At 60.7% G+C, this 19,742-nt stretch overlaps 2 protein-coding genes across 6 annotated transcripts; one reads left to right on the forward strand and one right to left on the reverse strand.

Annotated features, from left to right (window-relative positions):
* The first annotated feature begins 3,816 nt into the window (after positions 1 to 3,816).
* CARMIL2 (capping protein regulator and myosin 1 linker 2) lies at positions 3,817 to 16,459 on the forward strand. Of its 4 annotated transcripts, XM_055366184.2 has the most exons (39): positions 4,080 to 4,189; positions 4,443 to 4,534; positions 4,627 to 4,680; positions 4,921 to 4,983; positions 5,086 to 5,210; positions 5,326 to 5,417; positions 5,621 to 5,691; positions 5,807 to 5,880; positions 6,023 to 6,098; positions 6,184 to 6,272; positions 6,393 to 6,487; positions 6,565 to 6,651; positions 6,731 to 6,843; positions 6,937 to 7,014; positions 7,123 to 7,199; positions 7,282 to 7,386; positions 7,569 to 7,638; positions 7,777 to 7,858; positions 7,960 to 8,056; positions 8,138 to 8,195; positions 8,332 to 8,504; positions 8,691 to 8,853; positions 8,934 to 9,035; positions 10,072 to 10,200; positions 10,286 to 10,399; positions 10,570 to 10,730; positions 10,806 to 10,893; positions 11,080 to 11,220; positions 11,353 to 11,419; positions 11,907 to 12,142; positions 13,033 to 13,133; positions 13,216 to 13,576; positions 13,662 to 13,784; positions 14,918 to 14,954; positions 15,115 to 15,186; positions 15,314 to 15,535; positions 15,691 to 15,771; positions 16,129 to 16,206; positions 16,296 to 16,459. In XM_055366184.2, exons 1-39 carry the CDS (start codon positions 4,150 to 4,152, stop codon positions 16,406 to 16,408), a joined length of 4,200 nt encoding a protein of 1,399 aa, XP_055222159.2. In that variant the 5' UTR covers positions 4,080 to 4,149; the 3' UTR covers positions 16,409 to 16,459. The 4 variants fall into 4 exon arrangements, with proteins under 4 accessions (XP_030858621.3, XP_055222159.2, XP_055222160.2 ...); XM_031002761.3 differs by having other exon boundaries at positions 3,817 to 4,189; positions 6,937 to 7,199; XM_031002760.3 differs by lacking the exon at positions 15,691 to 15,771 and having other exon boundaries at positions 4,081 to 4,189.
* On the reverse strand, positions 16,422 to 19,696 carry ACD (ACD shelterin complex subunit and telomerase recruitment factor). Of its 2 annotated transcripts, XM_004057821.5 has the most exons (12): positions 19,012 to 19,696; positions 18,793 to 18,935; positions 18,592 to 18,685; positions 18,427 to 18,503; positions 18,265 to 18,309; positions 18,119 to 18,153; positions 17,818 to 17,969; positions 17,610 to 17,706; positions 17,445 to 17,531; positions 16,876 to 17,252; positions 16,652 to 16,743; positions 16,422 to 16,574 (listed from the first exon to the last, which is right to left on the reverse strand). In XM_004057821.5, the coding sequence occupies exons 1-12, from the start codon at positions 19,108 to 19,110 to the stop codon at positions 16,496 to 16,498; spliced, it is 1,377 nt and encodes a 458-aa protein (XP_004057869.4). In that variant the 5' UTR covers positions 19,111 to 19,696; the 3' UTR covers positions 16,422 to 16,495. The 2 variants fall into 2 exon arrangements, with proteins under 2 accessions (XP_004057869.4, XP_030858622.2); XM_031002762.3 differs by lacking the exon at positions 17,445 to 17,531 and having other exon boundaries at positions 19,012 to 19,192.
* Between the last annotated feature and the right edge of the window lie 46 nt (positions 19,697 to 19,742).

Below are 19,742 nucleotides of genomic sequence, written 5' to 3' on the forward strand. Positions count from 1 at the left end.
TTTTTTTTTTTTTTTTTTTTTTTTTTTTTTTAGAGATACATAGCATCTTGCTATGTTGCCCAGGCTAGTCTCAAACTCCTGGACCGAAGTGATCTTCCTGCCTCAGCCTCCAAAAGTGCTGGATTATAGGCATGAACCACCATTCCCAGCCACCTAAGCATATATAACCTCTTTGCAGAACAATGAGGCTCAGTTTTTCTGTATCTTCAACACAGCCTGTCATTCCTGATTGTATACATTCTGTTTGAAAGGTTTTTGTTTGTTTGTTTGCTTGTTTGTTTGTTTTGAGATGGAGTCTCGGTCTGTTGCCAGGCTGGAGTGCAGTGGTGCGATCTCGGCTCACTGCAACTCTGCCTCCCAGTTTCAAGCAATTCTCCTGCCTCAGCCTCCCCAGTAGCTGGGAATACAGGCACGCACCACCACACGTGGCTAATTGTATTTTAATAGAGACGGAGTTTCACCATGTTGGCCAGGATGGTCTCAATCTCCTGACCTCGTGATCCGCCCGCCTCGGCCTCCCAAAGTGCTGGGATTATAGGCGTGCACCACCATGCCCGGCCCTCTGTTAGAAAGTTTAAAAGTTTAAAAGTAGCCTCCCAGCTACTTGGGAGCCTGAGGCAGGAGAATTGCTTGAACCCGGGAGGTGGAGGTTCCAGTGAGCCAAGATTGCGCCACTGCACTCCAGCCTGGGCGACAGCGAGACTCCGTCTCAAAAAAAAAAAAAAAAGTTTAAAAGTGGATTTGTTTTAGCTGGAGAGGGGGCAAGAGAATTGACATTCTGACGGAGTTAAGGCTGAAAAGGGATCCTCTTGCTGCATAGCCCAGGATGCATCCTGTCTGTCCCTTAATTATAAAACCTTCAGCAGCAGAAGCCAGTTGTGTTACTGCTTCTGTTGACAGGGAAGTTCCTGAACCTGCATGCAGCTCCGTCAGTGTTAAGCCACAGAAGTAAAGAACCTTTGCCCCTTTCACCCCTAGGCTGGCATCACCCTATTGCTGCCCAGCTCAGCAAGTACCTGAGCCCTTCTCTGACTTGTCAGGACCTGGTCTTTGAAAATCATCTGTGGTGAGCCTTATGGCAGCACCAAGGGGGCATAGCCCGGCCCACCTGGGCGGCAAGTCTCGCCTTCAGCCTGTGCTACCCAGAGCAGGCGAGGCTGATGCACTCGGGAGCTTTGACATTTCCTGAATGCCCATGGAGTGGCATGCCATCCAGAACACAGACGGGCTTGAACAAGCTGACAGCTTCTCACTGAGTCACTGTCACTTGTAAGAACTGAGTCCCATGTGTTCACTTGGTCTCTGAGATGAGGTTTGCTGTGTTACTACCTCCCTGACCACCATCAGCCACGTGGCTAGCCCCACAAGCCTGTCCAGATCTCTTAGTTGTCCCTGCCTGCCCCCATGTGCTCACACACACAGGGACTGGCCCCACTGGCATCGCAGCAGCCTCCAGAGGCCCTCCACCTGGGCACGGCTCCAGCCCTTTTGGCAGTCACTCTCATTTCTCTCTCCTCCTTGTCATTCTAAACAGAAAAATCCCAGTGAGGTGGATTTTCTGCCATTCTGTTTTGGAATCCCTGGGTTGTCATGGTAGACTTGGCAAATGTGGGTGTTATCTGAGTGCCAGGCACTGTTGCGGGCACTTCCCTTAATAAACATTGAATCCTTTGAGCAAGGCTTGAGGTTAGTTAATAGCTCCAGCTTACAAACAAAACTGGAAGACCAGAAAGGCTAAGTAATGTGTTCAGTGTCAAAATCTAGGCAGTGTGCCTGCAGAACCTGCTTTTTTTTTTTTTTTTTTTTTTTTTTTTTTTGAGACGGAGTCTTGCTCTGTCGCCCAGGCTGGAGTACAGTGGTGAGATCTTGGTTCACTGCAACCTCTGCCTCCTGGGCTCAAGCAATGCTCATGCCTCAGCCTCCCCAGTAGCTGGGACTACAGGTGCCCACCACCACGCTTGGCTAACTTTTTGTATTTTAGTAGAGACAAGGTTTCACCATGTTGGCCAGGTTGGTCTCGAACTCCTGAGCTCAGGCGATCCACCTCGGCCTCCCAAAATGCTGGGATTATAGGCATGAGCCACTACACCTGGCCAGAACCTGCATTCTTGGTTCCTTGGCAGTACTGTGTGAGACCTACTGAATTGTCACCCTACAAGCAGTTTGAGGGTTCTGTGTGGTCTTAGAGCCTTAGATCTTAATCCAAATTATGTCTCTTCGTGGCCAGGCATGGTGTCTCACACCTGTAATCCCAGAACTTTGGGAGGCCGAGGTGGGCAGATCACCTGAGGTCAGGAGTTGGAGACCAGCCTGACAAACATGGTGAAACCCCGTCTCTACTAAAAACATAAAAATTCCCTGGGTGTGGTGGCACATGCCTGTAATCCCAGCTACTTGGGAGGGTGAGGCAGAAGAATTGCTTGAACCCGGGAGGCTGAGGTTGCAGTGAACCAAGATCGCCCCACTGCACTCCAGCCTGGGCAACAAGAGCGAAGCTCTGTCTAAAATAATAATAATAATAATGATAATAATAATAATAATAATAATAATTAGCCGAGGCATGGTGGTGGGCACCTGTAATCCCAGCTACTCGGGAGACTGAGGCAGGAGAATTGCTGGAACCTGGGAGGCGGAGGCTGCAGTGAGCCAAGATTGTGCCACTGCCCTCCAGCCTGGACCACAGAGCAAGACTCTATCTCAAAACCAACAAACAAACCAAGTATGTCTCTTCAATCGGGGAGGCAGCAGGAACTCTCTGTGCTGCATCTTCTCCAGCTGACTCCTCCTCGTCACCCTTAGCTGTCATTTCACCTCCACCTTGCTGAGCTATGGGCAGGGTAGACTGCTGTTCCTTACCGCTTAAGTGGAGTTTAGATTGTAATGGAAGAAAAAAAATGCAGTCTCTTCCTGTGAACTTTCCAGAATCTAGGTCCCGGTCTTTGAGAGGGCAACAGGCTACCAGGCCCCACCCTATGACTGTCTGACCCCTCTCAGCCCTGGAGACACTGGCTTATTTCTCTCTCTCTGGCCGCCCCCTCCCAAACTCTCTCCAGCCTGGGGAGAAGGCAGACACAGGAAGACCCCCATGTACCTGGACGACTCACTCCGGCCCTCTATGAAGTGCTTGGGGTTCAGGGCTCATCTTAGCCCCAGGCTTCCCCCCGAAGGCTCCGGGTACACCCTCACCTTCAGCCCTGACCCCACCTCTGCGGCAAGGAAGGGCGTCTGGACCCATCAGGCTGTTTTTTTTTTTTTAGACAGGACCTGGCTTTGTCACCCAGGCTGGAGTACAGTGGTGCGATCTCCGCTCACTGCAACCTCTGCCTCCCAAGCTCAAGTGATCCTCCCACCTCAGCCTCCCAAGTAGCTAGGATTACAGACACACGCCATCACGCCGTCTAATTTTGTAAATTATTTTGCAGAGACAGGGTCTCCCTATGTTGCCCAGCTTGGTCTCGAACTCTTTGGCTCAAGCGTTCCTCCCTCCTCCGCCTTCCAAAGTGCTGGGATTACAGGCGTGAGCCACCGCGCCTGGCCCCATCTGGCATTTTTTCCCACCCATTCAAAATCTCTTGGATCCCTAACAGGGTCACGGACTCCAGGTTCGGAGCAACGGGCAGGACCCCCGGTGTTGGCAGAATTCGGGCGCTCCTTGCTGAACAGTCCCCCTTCTGCCAGGCGCCTCGTCCACCTCCGCAGCCTGGGCTTTGGAGGGGACCAGCCCGGGTGGGCCGCGGGGATCCCCAGGCAGGCAGCGTCCCCTGGTGTTCGCGGCAGGGACTGCGGGGCGGGGTGGAAACCAGGGGCAAGGACCCGCTGGAGGCCCGCCACACCCGCGACCCTCCCGGCCACGCCACTGCCCACCCCGACGTCTACCCTGGCGGAGAAGCTCCTGGGCGACGGGGCGGGCGGGCAGGTGGGACTCGGCCCCCCTCCCACAACCCCGCTCCCGGGCAAGCTCTCGGGCCGCGAGGCCGGGGCGGGGAGGGGCCGGGCCGGGGGCGGCCTGGCAGGAAGCGGCGCGCACCTTCCGCCGCCGGGGGAGCAGGTGGCTGCCGTGCGGGTCTGGGCCCCAGGCTTCCTGTGTGCGCGCTCGTCCGCCGCTGTTTCCCGCCGGAGCTCGTTGGGCCTCCCCGGCCCGCCCGGCCCATGGCCCAGACCCCCGACGGCATCTCCTGTGAGCTCCGAGGTAAGCGCTGGCCCTTCCCGCCTTCTTGGCCGGGAGGAAGTAGTGCAGCCCCCAAATCAGAGGCCCACCCAGCGCCCCAGAGGGCCTGGTCAGAGGTCCTCTCTGCTCCCCAGGAGGGCGGGCGCCCCAGATCCTCTCCCCTCCTTCCTCGCTGGCCGCAGATAAGTCCCAGGGCCCCAGCCTGGCACAGACTGTGGGCACCAGTGGCTTCTGTGCAAGGACTGAAGTCACCCAGCAGGCTGCCCTTCCACAGGCGAGATCACCAGGTTCCTGTGGCCCAAAGAGGTGGAGCTGCTGCTGAAAACCTGGCTACCCGGGGAGGGTGCTGTGCAAAACCATGTCCTGGTATGGGGCAGGGGACAGAGCCGGGGAGGCGGCTGTGGCCCCACAGAAAGAGCCTCTTGCTCTGCCCAGGATATCAGACTGTCTTTCCCCAGGCACTGCTACGATGGAGAGCCTACCTGCTGCACACCACCTGCCTCCCGCTGAGGGTGAGTCCCAGGGCCTGTCCACACCCCCGCCCGCCAGCAGCTACCTTGGCAGGGGGCTGCATCTGCAGAGTGGTCCTTCTTGGCCTTGTGGGCCCTGACTTTGCACCAGCACTGGGCTCTGGGCAGCCGACAGGAGTGGAGTCCAGGCAGATCTGGCTCTGCCCCAGGCTGCCCAAAGGACTGGACTTCCATGAGGGCGGGGCTGGGGGCTTGGTCCCAGCTGATCTAGGCCCTTTCTAGGTGGACTGCACGTTCAGCTACCTGGAGGTCCAGGCCATGGCGCTGCAGGAGACACCCCCTCAGGTGAGACACCTAGTACCCCACCTGGGCCTGCAGCCTGGTCATGCTACCACCATCACCTGTGCCCATGTGTGGAGCCGAGGCCTAGTAGTGCCCCTTCCCTAGGTCACCTTTGAGCTGGAGTCCCTGCGTGAGCTGGTCCTGGAGTTTCCTGGTGTGGCCGCCCTGGAACAGCTGGCCCAGCACGTGGCTGCAGCCATCAAGAAGGTCTTCCCTCGCTCGACCCTTGGGTGAGGCCTGGCAAATTCGAGGGGCTGGCAGGGGAGGAGGGAGTGCATAAGAAGGGCTGCTTCCCATCCCAGAGGCTGGAAGTCCTTTGCCCCCTTCTCCTTAACCCCCTACCAGGAAGCTATTCCGGAGGCCCACACCTGCCTCCATGCTGGCTCGGCTGGAGAGAAGCAGCGCCTCGGAGTCCACTGACCCCTGCAGCCCCTGTGGTAAGGGTGAAGGCAGAGCCACAGGCCTTCCAACCTGCCCCACCTCTGCCTCCCCAGACCCGCAAGCTGGGGAGGACCCAAACTGAACAGAGCCATTCAGGTCCCAGCCACCACCTAGTCTGTCTCCTCCATCGCTGGTCTTCCTCCATCGCTGATGTTTTGTCTCTCTCCTTTCCCACATCACACCCCTATCCCCTCCCCAGGTGGCTTCTTGGAGACATACGAGGCTCTGTGTGACTACAATGGCTTCCCTTTCCGAGAGGAGATTCAGTGGGTGAGGGTAGGGCCCTTTTGAAGGGCTCTGGAGACATCTGGTCCCCCATGTGTGCTGAGCCCCTCCCTGCCCCTTGTGGCCCCAAGCGAATTGTAAGCATCTCCTTCTCGCCCAGGATGTGGACACCATTTACCATCGCCAGGGCTGCCGCCATTTCAGCCTGGGAGACTTCAGCCACCTCGGCAGTCGGTGTGTGGCCTGCCAGGATGGGAGAGGAGGAAGATCCCGGGGCCCATATCCCTGGGCCTCAGCTTCTCCATGGAGGGGCTGCTGGGCCTGGGACCTGGCTGGAGGGCCCTGAGCTCTGCCTCTCTTCCCACCCTCCCACCAGGGACCTGGCCTTGAGTGTGGCTGCCCTGTCCTACAACCTGTGGTTCCGGTGCCTCTCCTGTGTGGACATGAAGCTGGTGAGGGGGTTCGGGGTAAGGGCAGGGAGGGGCCAAGGGTGTGGGCCAGGGTGCAGCCCGTGAGCCGCCGCCCTCTGCTTCTCAGAGCCTTGAGGTCTCAGAACAGATTCTGCACATGATGAGTCAGTCATTACACCTGGAGGAGCTGGTGCTGGAGACCTGCAGCCTGAGGGGGTGAGGGGGACAGGGCAGGGCTTGGAGAGGAGAGTCTGGAGGCTTGGGACTGGGGGCTAGTGGCCTGGGAGGGGTTGGCAAACCAGGGACAGAATCTCATGCCTGGGGTCTGGTCCCCAGAGACTTTGTCCGACGACTGGCCCAGGCACTGGCGGGACACTCAAGCTCTGGGCTGCGGGAGCTCAGCCTCGCGGGGAACCTGCTGGATGACCGAGGTATGACTGAGCCTGGGGACCGCAGGGGTGGGCATCAGGAGGAGGTGAGACCCACGTGGCTGTTCCCACCCCCCAAGGCATGACTGCACTCAGCAGACACCTCGAGCGTTGTCCAGGAGCCCTGAGGAGACTCAGCCTCGCCCAGACAGGGTTGACACCGCGAGGTAGGCTGGATGAGGGAGGGGGTGAGGGGAGGGGGGTGGGGCTCTGTCCAACTGCTGAGTGACCCCGCCCCACCACCAGGAATGAGGGCTCTGGGCCGGGCACTGGCCACCAATGCCGCCTTCGACTCTACCCTGACCCACCTGGACCTTTCCGGGAATCCTGGGGCGCTGGGGGCCTCCGAGGACAGTGGGGTGAGTGGCTGTCTTCAGGGTGGGAGCTTGGGGTTGCTCACAAGCCCTGGGTAGGCGATCCCCCACTCCATCGCACCCCTGTCCTCCCTCCAGGGCCTCTATAGCTTCCTGAGCCGTCCTAACGTACTGTCGTTCCTGAATCTCGCAGGCACCGACACTGCCCTGGACACTGTGAGGGGGTGCTCCGTGGGGGGATGGATGACCGGCAGGGCGGACTGGAGGGCGGGACGGGGAGGGCTCGGTCCCCCCGCGGGTGTAGCCAACAGCCTCCCCCCGCAGCTCTTCGCAGCGCTATCCCGAGGCTGCTGCACCAGCCTTACCCACCTCGACGCTTCGAGGAACGTCTTCTCCCGCACGTAAGGGGGACTGTCGGGGCCGGGGGAGGCTGCTGGAAGCCGCCTCCTTGCGGCCCCAGGCCCACCTTCCCACTTTCCCCAGGAAGTCCCGCGCCGCGCCGGCCGCGCTGCAGCTCTTCCTCAGCCGCGCGCGGACGCTGCGGCACCTGGGCCTGGCGGGCTGCAAGCTGCCGCCCGACGCGCTCAGGTCAGTGTCGGACCCCGGCCACGCCCCCGCGAGCGCTCCCACCCTGCCCTGGCCTTCGCCCCTCCCCGCTCCTGCTTCTGTCGCTCCCACAACCTCCCCCAGATCCTGGCCCTGCCTCCTTCGTTCGCACCCTGGAGCCCCCTGTCCCAGCTCCCGCCACCCCCTGTAACGTCCCCTCCCAGAGCCCTTTTGGATGGCCTCGCGCTCAACACGCACCTCCGCGACCTGCACCTGGACCTCAGCGCTTGCGAGGTGAGCGCCGGCCCCCAGAAGAGACCACACATTGGGAGAGGCGCTGGGAGGCGGGAGGGCAGGGCCGTGGGCCGCCTGCCCCTCCCCACTCGCGGCCTAAGTGGGTCCCACTTCCCACCTCCCACCTCCCACTTACAGCTGCGCTCGGCCGGCGCCCAGGTGATACAAGACTTAGTGTGCGACGCAGGCGCTGTGAGCTCCCTGGATCTGGCGGATAACGGTGAGGCTGCAGGAGAGCCCATCCTCGCATCATCCACTCGATTCCCAATCCCCACCCTACCCTTGCAACTTCGCCTCGTGCGTGACCCGAGTCACCCCCAGGCTTCGGCTCAGACATGGTGACTCTGGTGCTGGCCATCGGGAGAAGCCGGTCCCTGAGACATGTGGCGCTTGGAAGGAACTTCAACGTCCGGTGCAAGTGAGCCCCCACCCTACTCCTGGGCCTCCCAGACAACACCCCACCACCCCTGTCCCCCACAACTGCGGCCCCTGCCCACAGGGAGACCCTGGACGACGTCCTGCACCGGATTGTCCAGCTCATGCAGGACGACGATTGTGTGAGTTCACGGGACCTTGCAGGGTCCTCGGGCAATTAGACCCCTTTGGTCCTCGTTTCTGTTGTTCCCTCAGACCCTGTGACCTGCCCTCACTGACCCCTGACTCCAGCCATCAATGGCTGTCTCTTAACCCCAGCCTCTTCAGTCTCTGTCGGTGGCTGAGTCTCGGCTGAAGCTGGGCGCCAGCGTCCTACTCCGGGCCCTAGCCACCAATCCTAACCTGACCGCGCTGGATATCAGCGGCAACGCCATGGGGGACGCGGGCGCCAAGTTGCTGGCCAAGGCGCTGCGGGTCAACTCGAGGCTCCGGTGGGCGGGGTCAGAGGGGTGGGACCAGCGGGCAGGGGGCGCGGTGGAGAGGAGGGCACCGGGCTAAGGGGCGGGACTGAATGAGGCGGAGCAAATGGAGCAGGCTGACGAGGCGAATGGACTAGGCCGAGGGTTGGGTGGGGCGTTGGGAAGCTCAGTCCCCGACTGAAGCCAGGCCCGGCCCAGGTCTGTGGTCTGGGACCGGAACCACACATCTGCTCTGGGTCTGCTGGACGTGGCGCAGGCGCTGGAGCAGAACCACAGCCTGAAGGCCATGCCTCTGCCACTGAACGACGTGGCCCAGGCGCAGCGCAGCCGCCCGGAACTGACAGCACGTGCAGTCCATCAGGTGGGCGTCCCCCTCTTCCCTTGCCCTTCTCTGCACTGTAGCTCCGTCCCTCGGCATTTCTCAACACCCCTTGCCCCTAGATCCAAGCCTGTCTCTTGAGGAACAACCGCGCAGACCCTGCCTCTTCTGACCACACGACCCGCCTTCAGCCACTTGGTCTGGTCTCAGACCCCTCAGAGCAGGTCAGTGTCCCCTCCCCAACCACGAGAGGTAGGGCATGAGGAGACCTGTGGCATCCGGGAGCCTCCATGAGTCAGAGGGTCTGACTTTCCTGGGGCCAGGGTGCCTGAGCCCTGCTGTCCCACACAAAGTCCCTCTCCTTGATCTGGAGGCGGCTAAACACCCCTTAAATAGCTCTCCAAATAACACCCTTGGCTGCCTAATGTTAAGCCTGTAAACAGGCTGTCCTGTTAGAGAGGAATTTTTATGTCCTTCCTCAATTTTCCCCCAATTGTAGCCCCATCTCTGACCTCACATATACATGACTCCCCTCCCCTCTCCATTGTGTGCCCAAACCCAGCTGCTCCTTCACTGTCTTCATCTCCCTCCACTACCTTATCTGTTGGAGATGTTTCTACCTCTCCATTCCCAAATACCTCTTCTTTCCTAAGCTTCAGAGCCCAAAGGTCTTAATCCAGACATCCTGCTGGGCTTCATGCTCTGCACTTCTCCAAGTGATGTCATCGTCGCTCACAAACCCTGTTGTCTACCCTGGAGCCCAATCCCACTGGTGCCCACAGCCACCCAGTGCTGTGGACAGAGGTTGGGGCATCCTTCCAGGTCTCTCCTGGTCACACTGGAGCCCTCATAGGCCTCCTTCGTCCTGCCTCTAGACCAACCTTCAAACATGCCACTCCTTACCCCCACACCAATTATCCCTTGCTCCTCCTGGTCCCTCCTCCAGGGCTACTCACTCCCGTTTCCACCCCTCTCTCAGTCTATCCTCTGTGTGGACAGACTGAGCTTCTAAAACACAGACATGATTTACAACTCCTTTCCTTCCTATTCTGGGCACTTAGGAAGTATATATAAAGTCCTTAAAATGAACCAAAGCAACAGATAGTTCCTTCCCTCCTTGAACAGATAGGGTTCCAAAGTGGCTGGTCTAAGGGTGTCAGCTTCAGGACCTCCCTCTGTTAAAGAGCCTGGGAGGAAGGCAGGCAGGATCTGGGAGACTGGGAGGGGGCTAGGCTGAGACTGATCCCCATTTCGCCCCAGGAAGTGAATGAATTGTGTCAGTCGGTGCAGGAGCATGTGGAGCTGCTGGGCTGTGGGGCTGGGCCCCAGGGTGAAGCCGCTGTGCGCCAGGCTGAGGATGCCATCCAAAATGCCAACTTCTCTCTCAGCGTGAGCACTCCCCCTCCTGCTACAAGGACCCTTCCCCTCTTAGTCAGGGGTCAGCTCGCAACTGCTTTTCCTCTTTGGCCCTCAGATTCTCCCCATTCTATATGAAGCTGGAAGCTCCCCAAGCCATCACTGGCAGCTTGGGCAGAAGCTGGAGGGCCTTCTGAGACAGGTGGGCGAGGTCTGCCACCAGGACATCCAGGTGAGAGGGTACTCCTGCCCCAACCCCACCTCCGTTTGCAGGTTTGACTCCCATCCTTTAGTTTTAACTGTGATATCCCCTGACTCAATATTCTGTTGGAGTTGGAGCCTCAAGCCAGCAGCCTGGTGTCTGGCCACATCCTCACCATGCTCTGACTGACCTTTGTACAGGACTTCACTCAGGCCACACTGGACACAGCAAGGAGCCTCTGCCCACAGATGCTGCAGGGATCCAGCTGGAGGGAGCAGCTAGAGGGGGTCCTGGCAGGCTCGAGGGGCCTCCCGGAGCTGCTCCCAGAGCAGCTGCTGCAAGATGCCTTCACTAGGCTCAGGTAGGCTGGATGGGGCTGGGCTGGGCAAGGCTGAGCAAAGCCAGCCCATTAACCCCTGTCCTCTCCTGCCCTTAGGGACATGCGGCTATCAATCACGGGTACCTTGGCAGAAAGCATTGTGGCTCAGGCTTTGGCAGGCCTGAGTGCAGCCCGGGATCGGCTGGTGAGGGGGAGATGTGCACACACTTTCGTGTAAACACACACATGCAGTGACTTGGCCATCTCCCTTGCAGGGGCTCTGTAATGTCTTCTGGGGTCATGTAGCCCAAGGCTATTTCAGGGTCCCCTTAGCATCAGTGGGATCATGGCTGAGGCCCTACCTGCCATCTTTGGCTGCTTGGTATTGCAGGTGGAGAGTCTGGCTCAGCAGGCAACAGTGACAATGCCCCCTGTCCTACCAGCACCGGATGGAGGTGAGCCCAGCCTCCTTGAGCCTGGGGAACTGGAAGGTCTTTTCTTCCCCGAGGAGAAGGAAGAGGAGAAGGAGAAGGTAAGTGGTTTTAGAATACGGGGCATGGCACTCCCAGTCTTCCCGTCTTGCTGTGGAGTGTGGAAGGTGAAAGGCAGCTCTTTTGGGTTGGTGCTCTCCTACCCCAGGCTGAGTTTGTGCCCTCCCCACCAGGATGACAGTCCTCCACAGAAATGGCCTGAGCTCAGCCACGGTCTTCACCTGGTCCCCTTCATTCACAGTAAGTCAGGGCCTTGGGGGAGGGAGTTTACGTGGGTGGGCTGAAGCTCCATTAGACTTGGGGACCCGGGGACCTGGATGAACTCATTCAGCCTTGTCTGGGTACCCACCAGCCCTTGACTGGGCCAGGTCGGGCCCCTTGTGCAACCTGCAAAGCTGGGGTCTGCTGTGGTCAGCCCAGGGCGGGACCTGGGCGGACCTGGGACAGGACACCGGCTCGGCTCGCCTCCCCGCGCCCCTTTCCCTACCCCAGGGACGCGCATGCTTGGCGGCGGCGCGGAGCCGCGCGCGCTCGGGGCCGCGCTCAGCACCACGGACAGCGGCGGCGGCGGGGGAGGGGCGGAGGGGCGGAGGGGCGGGGGGACGGGCGGCGTAGCCGGGCCCCTCCCCGCGCCCTGGGCGGGTCCCCCGCCGCCCTAGCGCCTCCGCCGCCACCTCCCCGGGCTCGGCGCTCGGTGCTCGGTGCTCTTCTGGTGCTGTCCCCTCAGGTGCTGCTGAGGAAGCGGAGCCGGAGCCCGAGCTGGCGGCTCCGGGAGAAGATGCAGAGCCGCAGGCGGGGCCGTCCGCGCGCGGCTCTCCGAGCCCTGCCGCCCCTGGGCCCCCGGCCGGCCCGCTGCCCCGCATGGACCTGCCACTGGCGGGGCAGCCCCTGCGCCATCCGACCCGGGCCCGGCCGCGGCCGCGCCGCCAGCACCACCACCGCCCGCCGCCGGGGGGCCCCCAGGTGAGCACCCTTCCCCCACTCCGGAGCGCGTGGAATTGGGGATCACGGGTGGCCCGGCCGCTCCTCATGGGTGGTAGCGGTCAAGGAGAGGGGGTGGTGGGGGCCCAAGGCCACCTGGTCGTGCGGCCGCGGTCACATCCTGGCTTCTTCCTGGCCACCCCCCACCCCAGGCCATGCCTGTGCGGGACCATGGGTGTGTGGGTTCCGTTCGGGGTGTGCCTGGGTGTGGGACTCCGTCTCGGGGCGGCCCGCGGCCTCCGTGGCTGCGCGAGAGATGGTGTCCGTCCTCCCTCCCTCTCCCGGGGCTGCTGAGAGATGCCGGGCAGCCGGGTAGCCGGGCCGCGGGGCCAAGCCTGCGTCTGCTGCGCGTCCGGCGGCGGCGCGTGTGGGGAGATGCGTGTGTGGGCTGCAAGCCCGCGGGGGCAGCGGGCACTGGCAGAGAGCGGGGAGGAGCCGGCTTGAGGCCCCCCAGAGGGTCTGACGCAGCAGCCGGCGCCACTGAGCCGGCAGCAGGCCGGGTGGAGTGGGGGTGGGGTGGGGGACACTGCAGGGAACTGTTCGGAGCAGAGCTGGTGGCAAGTGGGAACGGGTGACCCCGGGGGCACGTGAGGGCTAGGTTTGCTGGTGACCGGGTGGCTCGGGTGTGTAGGATACTCTGTGGGACAAGGACGGGTGTGGACTGGGTGTGCGGGAGCCAGCAGCGAGTGAGGAGTGCGTGAAATCTGGCGTCTCTGTCCAGCAGCAGGACAGTAGGAGGCTGGTATCAGCAGCCCCTAGGGTCACCCCAGTCTGGAATCCTGGAGTTATTCAGTCCAGGCTGCCGGCCAGGGGAGGGGGTAGAAGCCAGAGTTGCACTCAACCCTGACCCCTGACCCCATGATGCCCCCCAGGTACCCCCAGCCTTGCCGCAGGAAGGGAATGGGCTCAGTGCCCGCGTGGACGAGGGCGTGGAGGAATTCTTCTCCAAAAGGCTGATCCAGCAGGATCGCCTGTGAGTGAGGGGCATCTGCTGGGGGTGGGAGAGGGTGGGATGCCTGATGGGCTTTCTCACTCACTGCTGGGTGTCCCCACAGCTGGGCCCCCGAGGAGGACCCGGCCACTGAGGGGGGCGCCACTCCTGTCCCCCGTACACTGCGAAAGAAGCTGGGCACCCTCTTTGCCTTCAAGAAGCCTCGTTCAACGCGGGGTCCACGGACTGATCTAGAGACCAGCCCTGGGGCAGCTCCCCGAACCCGAAAAACTACATTTGGCGACCTACTGCGGCCGCCAACCCGTCCCAGCCGTGGTGAGGAGCCTGGTGGGGCTGAGGGGGACACCAGCAGCCCTGACCCTGCCCGCAGGAGCCGACCTCGCTACACAAGAGATAGCAAGGCCTACTCGATGATACTGCTGCCTGCCGAGGAGGAGGCAATGCTGGGTGCCAGACCCGACAAGGTGAGGCTTGCTGATGGGGGGTGGTGAAGGCGCTTCTGGGACCCAGGGCATGGACTGTCTCCAACTCGAGCATCTCTGTCCCTAGCGGCGGCCCCTGGAGCGGGGAGAAACAGAACTGGCTCCATCCTTTGAACAGCGGGTACAAGTAATGCTGCAGAGGATAGGCGTCAGCCGAGGCAGCGGGGGTGCCGAAGGCAAGAGGAAGCAAGTGAGTTGAGGGGACCTGAGCATGAAGTGAGAGGGCAGGTGGCATGCTATGGGTGACATAAGTGACCAAGGTGGAGGAGACTCATGACAGATAGATAGGTCTAATTGTCAGTTCTATTCCATTCTCCTCAAAATGGTTACAGATTCGACCTTTCTTCCCTCTTGGCTTTGACCCAGGCACAGGCCACCAGCATCTCCTCTTTGGACCTGAGAAAGTCTTTTCTCTGCAGGTCTAATAGAAATCTGAGGCCTGGGCCAGGCGCCATGGCTCACGCCTGTAATCCCGACACTTTGGGAGGCTGAGGCAGGTGGATTACCTGAGGTCAGGAGTTAAGAGACCAACCTGGCCAACATGGTGAAACCCTGTCTCTGCTAAAAATACAAAAATTAGCCGGGTGTGGTGGTGGGCACTTGTAGTCCCAGCTACTTGGGAGGGTGAGGCACGAGAATTGCTTGAACCTGGGAGACAGGTTGCAGTGAGCCTAGATCGCGCCACTGCACACTATCCTGGACAACAAGAGTGAGACTCATCTCAAAAAAAGAAAAAGAAAAAAACCTGACCTTGTCACCTGTACTTGAAATAGCAAGTCCTCCAGGGGCTTCCTCTCAAGACACTGTTCAGACTCCACAACCTGCTTCAGAGCCCTGTGGGGTCTTGGCCCTGGCCACCTTAAAACCTCACTGCTTTCCTCCCCTGGGTGCAAATCAGAGCCTCCACACACGTCCCTGGGTGGTCTGGATGTCCTCCCTGCCTCGCTTCCAGTCTCTAATTGTGGGTTACGCCAGGTCCCTCCTCAGCCATCCCTGCAGTGCCCATGGCTCTTCCCTGACTCTCCTCTGTGGGCCACCCTGCTAATGTCTCTCATTAGAGTCCCAAAGAACCCCAGCCCTCCATACCATCCATTCAATATCTTAAAAAACAAAAAACAAAAACAAACAAAAAACATGAAGTTGGCCTGAATTTAGAAATATTCAAGTGTGCAAAGAGTTCTAAGAGGGCTGTACTGGGTTTGCCATGTTCTTGTCCAGCCCACGGTGGGCATTCAGTGGCAGGATTATAAGAACAAGAACGAACAAAAGGCTAGGGTGTGGGGAGGGGGCAGGGCTGGAATCTGATTGCCCTGTTTCCTGCAGAGCAAAGACGGTGAGATCAAGAAAGCTGGCTCAGATGGTAAGTGGGACCCTGGGGTGTGGCAGTACATTTGCCAGGAGGTGTCCTTATAGACAGCCCCCAAGGCACTTGCTCTCCTTGGGGAGGAAGGGGAGAGGCCAGGTTTTTCTTCCCCTCACCTCCAAGGTCTGGTACCTGAGTCCTCAGCTCCGCCTTGCAGGTGACATTATGGACAGTTCCACGGAGGTCCCTCCCATCTCGATCAAGTCCCGCACCCACTCTGTGTCTGCTGGTGAGTGAAGGCCACTGTGTGTGTTGGTAGTGGGAGCAGGGACAGGCAGGAGTTGGGTCAGACTGTTGTTCAGACCTATCATCTCCAATGCCTGACCAGGTCTTGGCTGACACCTTTCTCCCTACAGACCCCTCCTGCAGACCTGGCCCAGGGAGCCAGGGGCCTGAGTCTGCCACCTGGAAGACAATGGGGCAGCAGTTGAATGCAGAGCTCAGGAGCCATGGTTGGGGCCAACAGGATGGTCCAGGCCCTCCCTCCCCTGGTCAAAGCCCAAGTCCCTGCAGAACCAGCCCCTCCCCAGACAGCCTGGGCCTCCCAGAGGACCCTTGCTTGGGCCCCAGGAATGAAGGTAGGCAGGCACCTGATTCCCCACCCCAATCCTGGCCTCGGGGCTGGAGGAGTTCCTGCTGGGAACTCAGCTCCTCTAAGGACCCTGAGGGTGGGAGGCAAGGGCTGGAGTGGGGGCAGCTGTTGGAATACCCCTGATTCCCTGGCCTCCCTCAGATGGCCAGCTGAGGCCGAGGCCTCTCTCGGCAGGGCGGCGAGCAGTGTCTGTGCATGAGGACCAGCTCCAGGCCCCTGCTGGTGAGGGGAGACACCTCCACGTGTGCTTGAATGCAGGAGATGTGGGAGGGTGGACTTCTGGTGCTCCCTTCATAGCTTTGGTCCTTGGAGGGAGCCACCAGTGTGTGAGGGCTCAAGAAATCAGGGAGCCAGGAGACCAGGTGCAAGGGTTTGACAACAAGCCCTTCCAACTAGCACTGGCTCCACTTCCCGAAGAGCAGCCTCTGCCAGGGGTAAGGACGCAGGGACGGGGGATGCTCTGAAGGCAGCAGTGTGTGTGAGTGCATGCTTACGTGCACTGGAAGTGGAAGAGAGGGGCAGGGGATGGACAGACCCCAAGCCTTAGCAACCCACCCCAAGCCTTTCTGTGTCCCTTAGAACGGCCCCTGAGGCTGCAGCGCTCCCCCGTCCTCAAACGCAGGCCAAAACTCGAGGCACCTCCATCCCCAAGCCTAGGTAAGAGGGGGTCCAGGCCAGCTGGGAGGGTGGCGGGACTGCTTAGCCCAGCCCTGACCCTTCCTCTCTCTCCCTCCCTCCCCTCACAGGATCTGGCCTTGGAACCGAGCCTCTGCCCCCACAGCCCACAGAGCCCTCCAGCCCTGAGCGGAGCCCACCCTCCCCAGCCACAGACCAAAGAGGCGGCGGCCCCAATCCCTGATCCTCTCCTCTCCTGCCGCATGAGATTATTTTATTAAAAAACTCAAAGGAAGCAGAGTGTGGAGCGGTATCTGTCCTGCGTGACGTCTCACATCGGAGTTGGCTCAGACCCTGGCTGTGCATCCATCAGAAAGTGCAAGGCCCAGGCCATGAGCTGGGGAGGAAGCCTGGAAAGAAACCACCGCTGCAGGTCAATGGAGCCTGGGACTAGTGACCAAGAGTGGGGGCAGACCCAGGCACTCACCTGGCAGCTTGGACCCGAGCACAGAGGGACGTGCAGGGTGGCTCATACTCATACTGGAAGGCAGAACCATCACGATGCCTCTTTGGGGGTTCCTGAAAGGGGTATGGTGTCTGGGGAAGAGCTAACAAGGACCCCAACCCCATCCAAGGCTACCCATGCTCCCTCCCAGCTCTACCTCAGGCCTTCCTTATTCTACCCTCCAGCTGCAGAGGGGCTATGCTCACCCAGACAGAGCAGGGCTCCTGGGCTCCCTTGGTAGCTCCGGTCCTGGGAAAAGGCGGCCGATTCTTGCAGGGCAACCCTACAAACTCCTTGAACTCCAGGCTAGGTTTCTGGGGCCTGGTCACAAGAGCCCGGTGTGGACTGGGGACATGGCTATGGGGTGAGAGACTGGGAGTGCAGCTCTGGAGTGGGGAGCTGGGGGTACGGCTGGCGTGTGGGGACCTGGGGGTCAGGGTGGCAGGGGCTGAGCAGATGGCTGGTGAGGGCTGGGAGCTGCTCCTCTGCCCTGGGTCTGGAGCAGCCAAGGACAGGGCAGGCAGAAGGCTGATGCTGGTACCACTTTCCTCGGATGACATGTGGCCAGGTAAGGCCGGGGTTCCTGAGGAGGAGGGGACTTATTGTAGGCACAGCCCTCTCCGCTCAGGGCAGCTGAGTGGCCTGCGAGCTCAGACAGGACTGCAGGGACCGTGTTCATCCTCCACCCACCGTGCACCTTTCACAGCATCCTGCGCAGCCCGGGAACCTGACTGACAGGCAGCAGTGAGTGCCTGTGACCTGTGCATCACCTCACCTGAGGAACTGGGTGAGGAAGGAGGAGAGGCTATGAGGGTCAGAGATAGGTCCTGCAGAGCCGGGTCTGGTGGGGGCAGCTCAGGGCCTGGGGGGTTCAGGAAGTCTTATCAGCACTGTGGACCTGGGCCCCAGGTATCCCCCCAACCTCTCCAGTCCCCCTTACCCTGTGTCCTCTGACAGGGGCCTAGAGAGCTCAGAATTAGCTGGTCATTCTCAGAGATGCACAGCATTGAGCTGGGGACAGTGTACACAGCTTCTCCCTGTGGGACATGAACTCTGTAGGACAGGCCCGTTTACTCTCATGTCCTGTGGGATATGACCCTTGCCCAACTCCTCACCCTGACATCTCCCAAGCAAATCCCCAGACTGACCGTGGCCTTGCATCGTGAGGCAGCCCAGTGGGTGACAGGGGGTGCCGTGCAAGGGCCCTCCAGTGTCAGGCAGCTTTCAGCCAGGCACACGAGTGCCCCCTGATGCTCCTGGTCCTCCCGCATTTCATCCAGAAGCTGGGACAGTGATAGGCCTGGGGACAGGGGACCACGGGATGAGTCAAGGCTTAAAGGGGAGGACCAGGAGGGTGAGGGGGAAGACAGCTTATTGAGGAAACATAAGGTTAAGGCTGGAGAGGTCACTGCACAGGGTGTTAGGATCACTGGTCAAGCCCTACAGTACCTGCATTGGACGAGGTGGACTCTGAAAGGTGCTCCCTACAGGAAGAGAGTGGCCAGGACTCAGGAACCATGCTGAGGCCTGTCTACCTAGATACACTATCCCCTCACCAAACCACACGTGGCCCCCGAGCCCAACTCCAGACTCACTCAAGGCAGTCATAGAGCTTTTTCTGAACATCTAAGTCTTGGTTGCTAAGAAAAAGAGAAGGGTAGTTAATGGGGGCCCAAGCCCTCCTACCCCATAGGCGTCTGCCAGCGCCGGCCAGGCTGGGGTGGGGAGAGCTGCTGGAGGGCGGAGGCATCACTTACCAACCAGGCACCCGTAGCCGGGGCTGCTCCGTGGGCAGCAGGCTGAAGCGGTCCACCTGGAGATAGAACTCTGCGGGCTGGAGGAGTTCGGGGGGAAGGGGAGGTCTCAGAATCGTCACGAAGAGTCATGCCCGGTAACCCGCCCAAGGCAGTCTCACCACTCACCGCGCCGCCCTCAGCGACCTGGACATGGACCCCGCAGTCCTGCAGCAGCAGCAGCCGGCCCTCTGTCCCGCGGAAGCCGAACTCCTTCTCCTCCCTGCAACAAGCAGGACCCTCATTGCCGGGCCCACCTGAACACAAGGCCCGCCCACCTCGCGCTCTCCTGCCGGACTCCGACCTCCGGAGCCGCGCGGGGCCTCTCACCAGTCCGAGGTGTCCAGGGCCTCCCGCGTCACCAGGCATCGGACACTGTGGGTCCCGTCAGACACAAGCAGCGTGGCCCCGACGTCGGACGTATCAGAGGCGTGGGATGGGCCCGCGGCCGCGGCCTCGGCCTCCTGTAGTACCTGACGGCGGCGAGCGGCGTCAATCCCACCACCCCGGGCCTCCGCCTCGGTCTCCGGGCCCTGAATGGGGGCTCACCTCGAGCAGCTGCCCGGCTCGTGGACTGGAGAGTGTCTCTGACCCCAGAATCAGCTCCCGAATCCAGGGCCGTAGGACCAGCCTCCCCGAACCTGCCATCCCCACGGCTACACCCAGCGGAGGCAACGGGTCTGGGTTTCCCGCGGGCGCCCAGGCCCCGCCCTTCCTCGGAAGAGGAAGCTCCTTCGGCTGGGCGGGGCCGGAGGAGGAGGCCCCGCCCACGTACACCCCGCGCCTGCGCACGAGGGCGTCCTGCTCGGGGGCCTGTGTGCAGACTCCCGCTGGTCCACCCCGCTGGTGCACGGGATGCTGGCCCGTTTACTCTCATCGCGGCGTCACTCTGACAGCGGCCCGGCATTTGGGCCGTTCGTCAAGATTCCTGTGGTACCGGTAGGGAACAGAACAAGGGCTGGTCCCGTCCCTGGAGAGGGTTCCAGGGCCGGAGGCTGAGGCCGAGTGCCGTCCGAGCGAGTTGACTCGAAACCATTTCAGAAACGTGTGACCCCCGAACGGTTCAGCACATATTTATTATGACTCAGTTTCCTCATCTACACAGTGCACGGTCTTGTAAGGCCAGTGGAAATAAGAGCACACACACAGCGCTAAATAAATGGTACTTCCTTCGCCCTCCCCTCGGATTGGCGGAGCCCTGCTCCCCAGACTCCGGGGGCGCGCGGACCTCAGCGTGATGACGCAAGAGCGGAGGTCGGCTCCTCTCCACCCACGGCTCC

This window comes from Gorilla gorilla, chromosome 18, assembly GCF_029281585.2.
Source record: "Gorilla gorilla gorilla isolate KB3781 chromosome 18, NHGRI_mGorGor1-v2.1_pri, whole genome shotgun sequence".
Lineage (NCBI taxonomy): Eukaryota > Metazoa > Chordata > Mammalia > Primates > Hominidae > Gorilla > Gorilla gorilla.